Source organism: Miniopterus schreibersii (genome assembly GCF_964146895.1).
Source record: "Miniopterus schreibersii genome assembly, chromosome: 1".
Lineage (NCBI taxonomy): Eukaryota > Metazoa > Chordata > Mammalia > Chiroptera > Miniopteridae > Miniopterus > Miniopterus schreibersii.
The window spans coordinates 126,688,625-126,702,815 of NC_138101.1; the positions used below are offsets into that span (position 1 = coordinate 126,688,625).

Genomic DNA, 14,191 nt, shown 5'->3' on the forward strand with positions numbered 1-14,191 from the left:
AATGACTTAGGCAGGGTGAAGTGAGGAATATAAATCTGTAGGCTTAGTTGTATACCGACTTTATGGTAAGGTAGGTTTTATTTGTCTTCTTTTGAGTAGAATAACTTAATATTAACTTGGACCACAGTAAGGAAATACAATAAAAAATACTAACCCAGCCAGCATGACTCAGCGACCTAAGATCCAGGAGATCTGGATTCTATTCCCGGTCAGGGCACATGCCCGGGTTGCCGGCTCGATCCCCAGTAGGGGTGTGAAGGAGCAGCTGATCAATGACTCTCTCATCATTGATGTTTCTATCTCTCTCTCCCTTTCCCCTTTTCTCTCTGAAATCAACAAAGACATATTTCAAATAAAAAAATTAAAATTAAAAAAAAAAACCTGACAATATTGACAGAAGACAATGTAGACACTTGTCCTCAGGGACACAGAGTAGCTCTGAGTTTAAAGATGTTTAGACCATAGGCTGTATCTAGAGTAACAGGCACAGCACACAACATAGCAGTGACTCAGTCACTGTCCTTAGCTATCACTCAGCGGCAATCCACACACAGGAGGTCTTTAGTAACTGATAGCATCATTCATAATTTCAGAAGTGAGATTCGCAATTGTGAGCCAACGTCAGTGAACGGAACTGGAAGCCATACTCCCTGACTATTTGCACAGCAGATGAAGAAGCTGTTCCTATGTTGTCCCTAGTCAAACCAGGACCATCAAACATGCAGATGGAGAAAGCTGGTTCAAGAAAGTGTTGCTTTTTAGGCAGAAACAAGTTTATTCTTTAAGAGATAAACAGTTTAGGAAGGGCTCTCTGCTGTGGATCTAATGGAGAGATCCAGAACAAGGGGATAATGGTTTCCACTTTTTGGATGAGATGTCATTCTGTGGCAAGTAAGGATGTCTGCAAGTTGTTATGGTCAGCTATAAGGAGTCCTGCTATTTATAGGGCTGGAATACAGTAGTCACTAGCCACGTTTGGAAATTTACATTTAAATGTAAGTTAATTCGAATTGAAAATTCATTTCCTCAGTTGCTCTGGCCAGGTAAGCCATGCGCTCACTAGAGAGATGTGGTTAGTGGCTCCCACCCTGAACAATGCAATATGAAATATCCCATCATCGCAGAAACGTCTAGGGGATAGTGTTGGGCTAGAATGAGGCAGAGGCCAGCACAGGCTGCTAAGTAAGGAATCTGTGATCCAGGTTTGAGAAGGGGACACTGGTTATAAAGAGGCCCTGTCACTCAACTCCCACAAAGGAGAGAGACCTCAGTTCACACCTCTTAGCCTGGTGTTCAACGAAGAGTTGAGGCACTCTTTATGTCCCTATGCCCTCGGGGACCTCAAAAACTCAACGTGTGTTTCCCATAAAATATTAAATCAAGAGAAATTAAGACAGCACACTTGATGTGAAATAAAGTTCATATACTCCTGTTTAAACACAGATTACAATTTCTGTCAGAACAATGCCAGTGAAAAGTTGACATTCTAATTAATACAATTTACATTATAAAGCACTGAATATCTTTATCTTGCTATTATGAAATGCCCTCTTTTTAAAAAAGCAATGCTCTACTCAACAAGGAATTGAGTATTGAGGGCAGTGTTTAAAAACCCACGTACAAGAAAGGTGTTTAAGGTTACTGGCATTTTTATCTCTTTTTTCTCTTCTTTGCTCAGTCCTTCCCCACCCTCCCCCCAACACCACCACCGCCAACCAGAGCCGTCAGTTTGCTCTCTATCTATGAGTCTGTCTCTATTTTGCTTGTTAGTTCTGTTCATTAAATTCTACATATGAGTGCAGTCATATGGGTACTTGTCTGACTGGCTTATTTCACTTAGCATAATGCTCTCCAAGTCCATCCATGCTGTCTCAAAGGGTAAGATTTTCTTCCTTTTTACGGACGAGTAGTATTCCATGGTGTAAATGTACCACAGCTGTTCTGTCCACTCATCTGCTGAAAGATGGGTTACTGGCATCTTTACACACCATCAACCCAGGTCTCTAAAAAGGGTAACAATACACTCATTCTCTGCCACACAGTTCTGCCATTCTTTACCATCCACAAGACCGTTTGCATGCAGCAATAGGATTTTGAAACATTTTCTTGCAATGATATAAAACACTACAAAACACAAACACCAAAGAACTGAAGCCCCTCCCCCCTCCCCGTCTCCCTCTCTTTCTCTCATAACACAGGGAGAGGCCTGCAGCCCTGTGAACGGTCACACACGGGACTCCCGCGCAACGCTTATTCAATCCACATTCTGAGTGTGTGAGAGGGGCAGAAAATCAAGCCCACAGTTGGGTACCCTAGGATTCGTGTTCACTGCCTTTGTCAATTTTATGCTATCGGTGAAAGGAATAAAGATGAGGTCCTTAAAGCTCGGATTTTCATTTCCTATGACAACGTGCTTTTCCTTCATGCTCTATCACACTCCACCACTTGGTTCCCACCCCTTCGTAATTGATATCGGCCCTTTGAAGCATTCAGGAAAAACCTCGTGAGGTTCATCAGATGTCCCCCAGTCTATAATTCTTGCTTCTAACACATTCAGAAGCACATTCGTCCGAGCGTTTTCCACGTCCCCTCCATGCCTTTCCCTCGGCACGGGGACCAGTGTAATGACGGTTGTATTAATTATATGCCGAAAACCCACAGAGCAGCAAAAATGATGGAGATCATCGTTTTAAATATTTTATTAAAATAACCCAGTGTAGAACAGATAAAGTAGACCCTCTTGATAATGAGAGGTTCATTAATTTTACAAGAATTCTAGAAAGCTTAGAATGGTCATCAAAATAATCTCTTTCATTTATATTTTTTTAAGAAGGGGAAAACCTTCAGTCCTTGCTTTAGAGAATCAGGGTCTAATAAAATTTTCTAAGGTATTTTAAAAATAATTACTTACCTTTCTGGAAAAAGTTTTGAAAAAATAGCTTGAAGTGTGAAGGATTTAGATGTCATAGTTTTATTTGAAATGCCTACAAATTTTCAGCTGTGCAGTTTATCCCATTAAAACTTGGTTTCAGTGCCATATAATGACTTCTGATAAATAAAACTGATATTCTCCACAAACAAACAAGCAGTGCACAAAAATCCTTCCATTACTAACAGCAAAAGCAACACAATCTCGCCTACCAGGTGTGTCTCCAGGTACAGTTTGAGGCCATCCGTCTCTGCTTTAGGGGGTGTCCAATTCTCAGTGGTTTCCATGGCTTCATTTAACCATTGAATGAATTCATCCAGCTTGTTTACAAACCCCTTGTGGCAACAAAAAAAGGAAGAAAAAGAGAGAAAAGAACAAGAAAAGTGTGTTAGTTGGTTATTTTTTTAAAGCCAATCTTAAGTATTCCAAACCTCGCTGATAACATTGATACCACTCACTTCCACCCTAGCTCCACACTGTGGAATGAATTCCCCAGGATTCCTGGCACTAAAGTCTATCACAATGCAAAGAAATTGTCCCTGACTCGTTCTCAGTTTTTTCCTAAGAACACTGAGAAATTTGGCTTGGGCTCTAGGATGTCATTGTCAAGGTGACCTCAAACAATCAAAACATTTCTGGTGTCTGACAAGCTCCCTCACCGAAAAACAGGTCAGGTCTGCTAGGAACACTCATTGGTTTGGGGAATAAAAACATTTCTGTAAGGATGGTATTTACTCAGAAGCCTATAGAGTTAAATTGCCTTAACTGAACTAGAAATCTGTTTTTAAGTCACAGAAGTGTTTTAAGGGGCTTGGATGACTTCTAATGACAGCCCAAATGTTTGTGGCTGAGCCTGGGCTCTAAGAAACAGGAAAGAGTAGAAAAGGTGGGACCCATGAACAAATGTAAACATCTGCTCTGGGTGTGTCCCAGACATAAAGAAATACTCATGTCTAGGAAGCACAAATCACAATAATCTTGCAATTTTTCAAATAGTGGTTATAAAAATTTACTGACCATTTAAAAGAACACATCTGTAGAAATAGAAATTATTTTTAAAGCCCAGCTATGAATCTAAGGCAATGAAATGGGGCTGGGTGCCTACTTTCCATGTCTAGGTAAACAGCACCACCTGGAGGTCAAAAGGAGCAAAGACAGGCTTCAACATTTGTACTCGGAGTTGGCGTGGGATGTGTATTTCCGTATTAAACTTAACCTGTCCTTTCAAATTGGCCTTTTGATTAATTTTGAATAACATTTTTAATGCTTACCAGGATATCCTAAGACTGAAGTGATAATAAGTGAAGATTCATTTTCTTTATCATGCTTTTTAGAAGCTACATTTTGTTATTAAGTTTTCTCCTAGGTAATAGTTTAAGATTCATAACCCTTTAATTCAAGCAATTGATTGGCCTCAGAATAACTATTAAAAAAGAGAAAATGGTATTGAGAAGATTAATAACACTCAGAAACACATCCCTGTCTATCAAAGGGGGATACAGCAGACCAGACTGTCCTGCCACGCTCCAGTGTGTTGTCAGCCCGTTAAGTCTATCATCCCACATGGTGGTGTACCATATATTTTCCCAAGTTCCTAAGTGCTATCCAAAGTTTTTCCTTTTGAAAACATCCCTACTGCGCCAAGTGTCAGAGGACAATCACACCCATCCTTTTGAAAAATCTCTAATTTTCTCATATTGCAACTTGTTCGAAATGCTAGGAATCCATGCCAAGTAATTAGTTTTGCCCTTTCTCATATATTCAGTCTGTTAGAAATGGAGTCCTAATTCTTGATATTCTCATAATTAAATTCTGTGAAAAATTAAGATAGACTTTGCTGACCAAATGGACTTATAGAAATATCATCTGCAATATTTTCCTAAAATCTCTCAAACAAGCAGCATCTGGCCTCAGCATGCCCTGTACCTCTCACTGAGTGCCCCCAGGCCCGGCACTAGCAGCAGCCAGCTTTAGTTCACAGCTTGGCCTGTCCTGGGCATTTCAAAGCCCAGCAAAGGTAGCAGCCATCTGCAGATCACTTTGTAGCTCATGTCAGGTGGCCCCAGACAGAACACAGGCCTGCATCTCCCGGGAGGCCCCAGAGCCAGTGTACCCAGTGGACAGGTTCAAATCATGTCAAACCACCTTCACAAGTGACACACTCAAGGGGCAGGCTCAGGGGGTACCAGCACCCTGCTAAAGTAAGTCCTGCCCTATGGGGTGGGCCCCTGCACAGCTGATCCTCCATGGTGGTCAGAGGTCAGTGGTCACGGCTGATCTGCCTGGGGGTAAATCTCTCCCATTGACATGCCAACAGCAATCAAGACTCAACTACAAAAGGAGGGTGTCCACAGCCCACAGGAGGTGGGAGGTGCACTTCGAGTGCCCAGCTTGGGTGATCAGAAAGGCTGAGCCACTGGGCCCTACATAACACCTACCACATTGGGCCACTCTACCAAGCCTACAAGACATAGCAGCTCTACCTAATACATAGAAACAAACACTGGGAGGCTGCCAAAGGGCAAGACAAGGAAACATGTCCCAAATAAAAGAACAGAACAAAACTCCAGAAAAAGAACTAAACAAAGTGGATGCAAAGTTCAAAACACTGGTTATAACAATGCTCAGTGAGGCTAGTAAGAACCTCAACAGCACTAAAAAATACCAGTCAGAAATGAAGGCTACACTAACTGCAATGAAGAATGATTTACAGGGAATCAACAGTAGAGTAGATGGAGCCAAGAATCAGATCAGTGATTTGGAATATGAGGAAACAAAAACACCCAATCAGAAGAGCAAAAAGAAAATAGAATTTTTTTTAAAAATGAGGATAGTGTAAGGGACAACCTCAAGAGCACCAACATTCACATCATGCGACTGCCACAGAAAAAGAGAGAGCAAGAAATTGAAAAGCTATTTGAAAAAATGACAGAAAACTTCCCTAAATTGGTGAAGGAAATAGACTTACAAGTCCAGAAAGTGCAGAGCATCTCAGACAAGATGAATGTAAAGAGGCCCACCCCAAGACACATCATAATTAAAATGCCAAAGGTTAAAGACAAAGAGAGAATCTTAAAAACAGCAAGAGAAAAGCAGTTAGTTACCTACAAGGGAGCTCCCATAAGACTGTCAACTGATTTCTCAACAGAAACTTTGCAGGCCAGGAGGGAGTGGCAAGAAATATTCAAAGTGATGAAGAACATGGAACTACAACCAAGATTGCTCTACCCAGCAAAGCTATCATTTAGAACTGAAGGTCAGATAGAGCTTCATAGACAAGAAAAAGCTAAAGGAGTTCATCACCACCAGACCAGCACTACAGGAAATGTTAAAGGGTCTTATTTTAGAAGAAAAGAATATAAAAATATGAACAATAAAATGGCAATAAATACATATCTATGAACAAATGAGTCTACAAACAAAATGAATAAGCAGCCCAGCTGGGCATGACTCAGCAGTTGAGCATCGACCTAGGATCCAGGAGATTGTGGTTCGATTCCCGGTCAGGGCACATGCCTGGGTTACAGGCTCGATCCCCAGTTGGGGGCATGAAGGAGGCAGCAGATCAATGACAACTCTCTCCTCATTGATGTTTCTATCTCTCTCTCTCCCTCTCCCTTCCTTTCTCTGAAGTCAGTAAAGATACTTTTTTTTTTTTAAATGAATAAGCAGAACTGAAATAGGCTCATAGACACAGGGAATTTTTTGTTGGTTGCCAGATGGGAGGGGGTTTGGGAGGATGAATGAAAAAGGTGAAGAGATTAAGAATTATAAATCAGTTGTTACAGAATAGTCATGGGGATACAAAATATAGCATAGAGAATGTAGTCAATAATATTCTAATAACTAGGCATGGTGCTGGATGGGTGTAGGATTTATTGGGATGATCACTCAGTAAGTTATATAATGTCTAATCACTCCGGGGTATACACCTGAAACTAATATAAAAATGTATGTCAATTGTAATTTAAAAATAAAAAATGATTTTTAAATGATAAATGAAATATATTATCTATCATGGTAGAACCTCATCAGGATATCAGAGTCTAGATGGCTGATAATTGTGAGCTGAAAATAGTATTTTATAGTATTTATAGTATTAAGTAGTATTTACTATTGAATTTGGACTTGAGTTGTTATATCTGTATATGTAAATTGGTTTGGAGGAAAATTAAGTCAGTGAGTAAATTATTTTGGAAACAACCCGTTAAATCCAAAAAAGACAAATAGTAAAAGATGGTTTTTGAAATAAAACTATTCATAGCTTCTCTTCCTCCAAAAAACAAGCAAACAAAACAATGTGTGTGTATGTGATTGCATGGGTCCCTCATGATAAAAAATTAGTCTTAGCCAAAGAGTACTGAACAGTGATTCAGATTTCCTACCAGAATCATGATTGCACAGTTAGCTGAAATAAGTGAGATGCAGAGTAAGCAAAAGCCACGGGACCCAGGCAAAACTTTCTGGATGATCTCTCTGCATAGCCTGGCCAGAGAGCAAAACCAAGGCAGTCTGACATGGAGAAAAGGCGCCTTTGAGGCCTCACTCTGCGTTCCCCCCATCCTCACCCATTTTCATTTGTTGCACATTTTCTCAACTCTGTTCTTGCCAGTGCTAAAGAGTTTCATCAATCACAATAAAACCTGAGAAACTCATTCTTAACTTGTAATCAAAAGCTAAGCACTCCTCCTCTTAAGGAGATCTTAGCTTTCCACCTCCTCTCCTGCTTGTATGTGCAGCCACAAGAATATAAACAGAAATCACAAAAGCAAATGAACTGGAGTCCATCTGACTCTTGACACCTTTGTCACCTACCTGCTATTTCTCCACCTCTCCCAGACCCTGACCGTGTGTACCATCACCCACGCTCTTTGTAGTGAACGGGGTACTGTCTACTATCCCGAATCATGAGACACTGTCCTTAGAAAGACCAAGTAAGTGCCACTCAGTACACCAAGCCACGCAACATGCAGGAGCAGCCACCTGTGGACACACAGCAAGCATCTGATGCTCATTTTCAGAAGCTCTGCTAGTCTTTGTGGTGTGAATGAAAATGAGGCTGACACAAGTAATCACACAGGAAAATGAGGAAAAGTACAAAGTTTCATTTTGTAATACAGATCAAACCCTAGTGCAACGAACATGGGTCACTCACTCATCCATCCTTTTAACAAGTAATTATTAAGTGCCTACTCCATTTAAAACATACTACTACACAGAATTGGGAATAAAAAGATAAATACCATGGTAGGTAGCAAAAATCTCTGCAGAACAGAAAGCATGTCTAAGCACCGGCCCACTGAATTCAAGTAATTTTAATCGTTTTGGAAAAAAGTTTTACAATCAATGAAGTGTTGGGACACTCAGGATTTTCTTGTGAAATGTATTCTGCCTGTATCAGAATTCTGTCTGTACCCAATCTTGTTCTGTTCTTAGTATTTGACCTACCTGTGTTTGTTTCTCTAATATTCTGGGTTGCCTAGAGACTCAAAGATGACTATAAAATTAGATTTTCCTTGTGACACAAACCAAAGCTGCCATTGCACTACATAAAAAGCACATCTTATGCACATTTAACTCACCACTAGAGGCCGAATTTCACACCTTTGAAAGGCCACATTTTCGCCTTCATTGTTCAAACTCCTGCTTTGCATCCTGCCTGCTCCATCTCTCCCCTGACATTTCCTACCACTAGTCTCCGTAGGGGCCCTTTCTACCCCTCTTCTATTGCTGTCCTCTGTCTGTCCGTCGAGCTCTCCAGGGGCACACTGAGGGTGACCTAGTAGACAGGCCCCTGTCCTCGAAGGACACCCTTTTAATTGTTTCCTTCTCGTGGGCCCCTTGTCATACTCATATGTGATACATATTCCGAGAGTCTGTAAATTCTTGATTAGAGCCAGGCCAGGATCCAGCCCCCCCAAAAAACCCTGGTTATCCAACATGGGAGAAAATGGGACAGCTCTTAGCCTTGTTACCACCAGTTGTCAGGACACTTCCCACTTTCAAATCATTTGCATTTTGAAAGTTCCTTAATAAGGTGCTTTGAGAAAAATCTTACTTTTACAATTTCTAAGGCATCAATCTATTTAAAGAGTAAGCAGCACAGTCAAAGTGCATGCAAATGTATACTTAGAGGTTTGTGAGAAATAATTTGCTAGAGCCCTCAGCTGGTTAGCATACATTTGAAGATTATATTATATTAAATTTACATTTGATAGCTACACTCTCATGGCAGGTTATTTCACTTATTTTCCTGCCTAGCTGTCTCCTACCACAAACCTCGTGTGGATAAATATAAGCTGTGGGTGATTCCTGTTGCCCTCTGGCAACGCGGTCATGTGCAGCAGGAATAAAAGACGAGCCTGCTTGCACCAGACATGGGGCCAGGTAACAATGATACAGTGGGAAATGAGATATGACCTCTGCCTTATGGAGTTGAAAGCCTAGGGGCAGTTTTTTTATAGAACTACGTAATTTTCAGACCAAATTGAAATTAAATACTATTTCTCTAAAAGGGCAAAGGGGACGCATGCAGCAGAAAGGAGATGTGTCGCCACCACAAGTCTGTGAAGTGGTGCTGACTGCGGTCATTTTACAGATAAGGAAACCGAGGGTCCAAGAATGTGAGTGACTGCCTAGTGGCAGAGTTGGGACTTGAACCCGCATCTCACTCCTGGTTCTCTCGTGGCACACACTGAACTCTGGAAACAGCATTCCTACAGACACATTATCGGACCCAGATGAAGGAAAAGCCACATTTCCTCCAGTCCCACAGTCGTGGAGCTGAGGTAAATTCTCTAAGCTCTACTTCCTTCCATTTCACTAATTCCTGCTAATTTTTCTGAAAGGGGATTTGTGATGAGGCTACATGCTTAACGAGAAACATATTCTTAAAGTAAGGGAATGAGGGGAGCAATTTCTTTTTAGGCGAAGTCATGGTAAACTTCATTTCTAATTTACAGGAAATTTAAGCCAAAAATTTAAGGCAGTTACATGCTTGAATGAGCCTATTCTACCAGTGTCTCAATTACAGATGAGTTTGACTCACTTAATCACAGAGACGGCCCTTGGTTTTCAGGAGGTAGGTCAGCCAATGACCTGAACTGCTCATTTATTTTGGTGTTTGCTGTCTGGATGTCTGTGTGTGAATGTGCGGGAATGCACCCCCAAAGGCTTCATATTTATCAGTGGACAGAGCGATGATGTCTGGCCTAGTCTAGATCAAGTCAGCAGCCTTCAGACAGGGACCTGCTGAAGAGCATCGAAAAAGTGAACTATTCCATGCTCCTATGGGAAGGGGGGTGGATGGGTGGGTGGGAAGAGATCAACCAAAAAGCGTATATGCATATGTGCATAACCCATGGACACAGACAATAGTGTGGTGAAGGCCTGGGGGGGCGGGGGCGGATGCAGGGGGGAGGGGGTCCATGGGGGGAAAAGGAGATATCTATAATACTTTCAATGATAAAGATAAAAAATTTTTAAGTGAAATAGCTCAGCCAGTGTGGCTCAGTGGTTGAGTGTCGGCCTATGAACCAGGAGGTCACAGTTCGATTCCTGATCAGGGCACATGCCTGGGTTGCAGGCTCCATCCCCAGTAAGGGGTGCATAGGATTCTCTCTATTCATTGATGTTTCTATCTCTGTCTCCCTCTCCTTTTCTCTCTCTGAAATCAATGAAAACTTTTTTTTTAAGTGAATTATTTACACCATATTTAAGGCGGAAAAACTGGTCAGCCTCTGCTGCTAAATCTCCTAAACCATTAAAAATGTATTTATTCCTTTCTGAGTATTCCAAAATTAAAGGATTCTGTGAATTATCTCATCTGAACAATTCTAGCTGAAACAGTAAGTAATCTTCACACAGCACTCACTCTGTGCCTGGACCTTTCAGTGCATTTTATATACAATAGACCATTTGGGTCTCATAAAGACCCTGTGAGGTAAGTGCTATTGTCACCCCCATTTTACAGATTATAAGACTGAGACCCAATGTCATAGGACGAGAAGGTGGTGGACTCAGTATCTGAATCTGGAGAGCCTCATTGGCACCACATGAAATCATGAAAGGTCAGTTGGTCTAACAATTTGTTTAAATCCCTGGCAGAGCCCAGCCAGCGTGGCTCAGCAGTTGAGCATCAACCTAGGATCCAGGAGATCGTGGTTCAATTCCCAGTCAGGGAACATGCCCGGGTTGCGGGCTCAGTTCCCAGTTGGGGGCATGCAGGAGGCAGCCGATCAATGACTCTCTCATCATTGATGTTTCTGTCTCTCTCTCTCCCTCTCCCTTCCTTTCTCTGAAATCAATAAAAACATATTTTTAAAAAACATAACTATGTTTTCAAAATTGTGAAAAGACTGGCATTCTTTTGGCTGTATGCAAATCAGCTTTTGTATGCTCCTCTCCCAACAAATCATCCCAACCTATTGCTGCCTTTCCAACCCACTTTTTAAGCTTTTCTGTCTTAGCTATCAGGGGGTTGAGGGACAATTCTAAACCTATCGGAGACCTGTCCTTTTACATCCCAGAATACACTGTAATAACCTTCCCTCTGGTTAAAGAGTGCTGTGGGATTATTATTTATAAGTACATAATTATAAATATAATAATATATGTAAATAAAAATTATAAATAAATAAGTACAAAGGTTGTTGTGTGACAATATTATAAACTAGAAGGTTGCTTGTATTTGTTTGAACAGACATTTATAGCTTAAATTCCCTTCATAAAAACTTCCCAAGATGCCAGAGAACTGTGTTAACTAAAATTATTGGGCCAATTAGAGGAGAATTATCTCTAACACAACATGAGAACCATCTGTCAAGGCAGGAGGCCCAGAGTCTCACAGAGAAGAAGGTATAGGAATGTAGGGCGACCATCACAGGTCCCATGGAGGAGAGACGTGATCTTAACTATTGTGGGTCACATAGGAGGATGAAGCTTCATAATGACAACGTGGCTGAAGGTGGGAGGAGGAAACAGGTGGTGGCATTTAATTCCCAAATGCCAGAGTCACCTGTAAGTATATAAGGAGGCTGCTATGGCCTAACCCCTCCACTTCCATGTTAGTAATAATACCAACAGTGACAACTACAGGACCTAACCTTTACTAAATAATAATAACAGGAGCTAACCTTTACTAAATGCTTACTACATGCCAGGTACTATTCTAAGCTCTTTACATATTTAACACATTTATTCAGAACAACAGCTCTATGTGGAAAATACACTTTTAACCTTATTTTGCAGAGAAGGAAACTGGGGCACAGAGAGGTCAAGTCACTTGCTCTAAGATAACATAAGTGATAAGTGGTAAAAGGGGCCCTAGGACTTCGGCAGTATGGCTTAAGAGCAGCATGGGAGCCCCCATGCTCCACCACCATCCAGTTCCATAAAAGCCCCTCACCCATTAATACATCTGTCTCCAAAAATCTCTTCCTACCAAATATACCCTTTCCTTTGCCATAGAGTTCCATCTGCTACTTTTCTGAATATTCATATTTTTGGTCTTTAATAAGGTTAGTCTTAGAGTTCTTTCCAGCCTCATTTCCTTTACATAAAAGTGTGTCTAGAGAGAGGAGTGGGCACAATATGATTTTTCATAGGCCCTGCATTCCGTTAAGGAGACTGGTCAATACAGTTGACCCTTGAACAATGTGAGGCTTCGGGGCGGTGACCTCCATGCAGTCAAAAATCCACATATAACTTAAGTTGGTCCTCTGCATCCCCAAAGTCCCAACCACAGATCAAAAATACTGCTTTCAACCCCTAGTGTGTGGAATCTGAAGAGGCAAAACCTAGGGATATGTTTCTATGTTTATAGAAAAAAATCTGCATATAAGTGTACCCACGCCGTTCAAACCTGTACTGTTTGAGGGTCAACTGTAGTCTCTTGAACACAATGGCATTCGTCAAACAACATAGAACCAGAGATGCAGTGAGGACAGGATAGGAAAAAAGTATTTAATGAAAGTTTATTTTGGAAGAGTACAAATAGTCTTCTCTATGCTATAAAAAATAAGAAAAACAAAACAAAATATTTTTATTAAATCAACTTATCAGCTTTATTTTGATCAGATAAGAAGTAAAAGGAAGGCGATCAGATTGCCAATTGTCCAATTGTGACGTGCACCTTCCCCCTCTCCCTCTCTCTCTCTTTCCTTCTCTTTCCTTCTCTCTCTTCTCTCCTCTCTCTCCCCCTCACACACTCACCTTTCTCAAGCGAGTAGTGCTGTATAGTCTACAGACAAATTCAGAGATATCAGAACATCACCTACAAGGGACACCTTTCCAGTTTGATTACCTTAAAAGCAATAAAAAAGAAAATGAAACTTTCTTTATTCCTAGATAAAGAAGGAAGGCAAATGATAAAGCCGCCGGCTTCCCAAAAAGTGCGGCATGGAACCTCATCGATCTGAAAGGCGGAAAGCCCCTGGGCCTCGGATTACAGGCAGCACCTTTCCTGGGCAAAGCTGCTGCTCCATACACATTCCAGGCCGCTGATCTTTCTATGGTGAGATCCACAGCCTCAGACATGGTCTGACATCCTGAGTGACCCTGACGCAGAACCCACTCTCTTGGAATGATTTCCGCCCTGTTATCTGAACGGAGCACAAACAGCAGTGCTGACACGTAATTTCAAGACATCACAATGGCAAATCCACCAACGTGAATGTTTCCGATCTGCTTCATTTAGCTGACTTTATTTGCTATAAATTCAGGCTAATGCACATCTAATTCTTACTTGGTTACTCATTTGTTCACTGTCACCATTATCTTTGGTCTCCTGGCATCTTACAAACTCCAGCCCAGCTACAAATTCCTCTGGGATGTCTGGTTCTTCTCATATTACAGCACTAGGAAGGCAGCATGGATAGTTTCCTACCTCCGGCTCACTGACGTCACAGCCTCACACTCTTACCAAAAGGATCTTCCAAGAGGAATTCACCCAGAATTCACAGGACAGAAAGCCAAGGAGGTTGAAGTGATATATTCCAGTGAGTATTTATAGAAAAATGGCTCTTCTCTTCGATATGCCTCACAGTCATGATCTCTCTCCCAAAATTTCAGAACTGGGACCTATCTTAGAGGGCATCCCAATTCAGTTTCTTTATTAATGTTTGTTTTTCAACACTGAGGGTTAGGAGGCTAAGTTTCCAAGGTCATAATGCTAGTTAGAGACAGACTTAAGATTCTTATTCTAGTTCTTTCTACTACTGTTGACACTAATACCCTGGAATCATAGAAAAAGTAACAATAAGG

At 41.3% G+C, this 14,191-nt stretch overlaps 1 protein-coding gene across 2 annotated transcripts in view; it reads right to left on the reverse strand.

The window, feature by feature from the left end:
- AKAP6 (A-kinase anchoring protein 6) overlaps positions 1 to 14,191 on the reverse strand; it is a 516,415-nt gene that overhangs the window by 220,555 nt on the left and 281,669 nt on the right. For both annotated transcript variants that reach the window (XM_081157931.1, XM_081157932.1), the window contains one exon: positions 3,142 to 3,264. In XM_081157931.1, the coding sequence (XP_081014057.1) occupies positions 3,142 to 3,264 (123 nt within the window). The remainder of the gene's footprint in view (positions 1 to 3,141; positions 3,265 to 14,191) is intronic.